The sequence below is a fragment of the Colobus angolensis genome, unplaced genomic scaffold (assembly GCF_000951035.1).
Source record: "Colobus angolensis palliatus isolate OR3802 unplaced genomic scaffold, Cang.pa_1.0 Scaffold60, whole genome shotgun sequence".
NCBI classification, from domain to species: domain Eukaryota; kingdom Metazoa; phylum Chordata; class Mammalia; order Primates; family Cercopithecidae; genus Colobus; species Colobus angolensis.
In genome coordinates this window covers 2,752,513-2,753,626 of record NW_012119599.1, presented here as the reverse complement: position 1 = coordinate 2,753,626, position 1,114 = coordinate 2,752,513, and the positions used below count along the sequence as shown (strand labels likewise).

General features: G+C 58.9%; 1 protein-coding gene across 1 annotated transcript in view; it reads left to right on the top strand.

The window, feature by feature from the left end:
- APOE (apolipoprotein E) overlaps positions 1–403 on the top strand; it is a 3,878-nt gene extending 3,475 nt beyond the window's left edge. The window contains 1 exon segment of the mRNA XM_011963162.1: positions 3–403. Within this exon segment, the coding sequence (XP_011818552.1) occupies positions 3–263 (261 nt within the window). The 3' untranslated portion in view covers positions 264–403.
- Positions 404–1,114: the final 711 nt, after the last annotated feature.

The following is a 1,114-nucleotide window of genomic DNA, read 5'->3' as shown; positions in this document are numbered from 1 at the left end:
GGCTGCGCGCGCGGATGGAGGAGGTGGGCAGCCGGACCCGCGACCGCCTGGACGAGGTGAAGGAGCAGGTGGCGGAGGTGCGTGCCAAGCTGGAGGAACAGGCCCAGCAGATAAGCCTGCAGGCCGAGGCCTTCCAGGCCCGCCTCAAGAGCTGGTTCGAGCCCCTGGTGGAAGACATGCAGCGCCAGTGGGCCGGGCTGGTGGAGAAGGTGCAGGCTGCCGTGGGCGCCAGCACTGCCCCTGTGCCCAGCGACAATCACTGAACGCCCAGGCCTACAGCCATGTGACACGACTCCACCCCGTGCCTCCTGCCTCCGCTCAGCCTGCAGCGGGAGACCCTGTCCCCGCCCCAGCCGTCCTCCTGGGGTGGGCCCTAGTTTAATAAAGATTCGCCAAGTTTCACCGCATGTGCTGGCCTCCCTGTGTGATTTCCTCTAAGCCCCAGCCTCAGTTTCTCTTTCTGCCCGCACACTGGCCACACAGTTCTCAGCTCCCTCCTCTCTGTCTGGGTCTGCGTGTCTGTATCTTTCTCTCTGCCTTTTTTTTTTTTAAGATGGAGTCTGGCTCTGTCACCCAGGCTGGAGTGCAGTGGCATAATCTTGGCTCACTGCAACCTCTGCCTCTTGGGTTCAAGCGATTCTCCTGCCTCAATAGCTAGGATTACAGGCTCATGCCACCACACCCAGCTAATTTTTGTATTTTTAGTAGAGACAAGCTTTCACCATGTTGGCCAGGCTAGTCTCAAACTCTTGACCAAGTGACCCACTCACCGGCCTCCCAAAGGGCTGAGATTACAGGCCTGAGCCACCATGCCTGGCCTCTGCCCCTCTTTCTTTTTTGCGGGGGGGGGGACAAAGTCTCACCCTGTCACCCGCTATCACAGCTCACTGCAGCCTCCACCTCCTGGACTCAAGTGATAAGTGATCCTCCCACCTCAGCCTCTCCAGTAGCTGAGACTACAGGCGCACACCACCAGGATTAACTTGTGGAGTGTGTGTGTGTGTGTGTGTGTGTGTGTGTGTTTGTGGAGATGGGGTCTGGCTTTGTTGCCCAGGCTGATGTGGAACTCCTGGGCTTGAGCGATACTCCCACCATGGCCTCCTGAGTAGCTGAG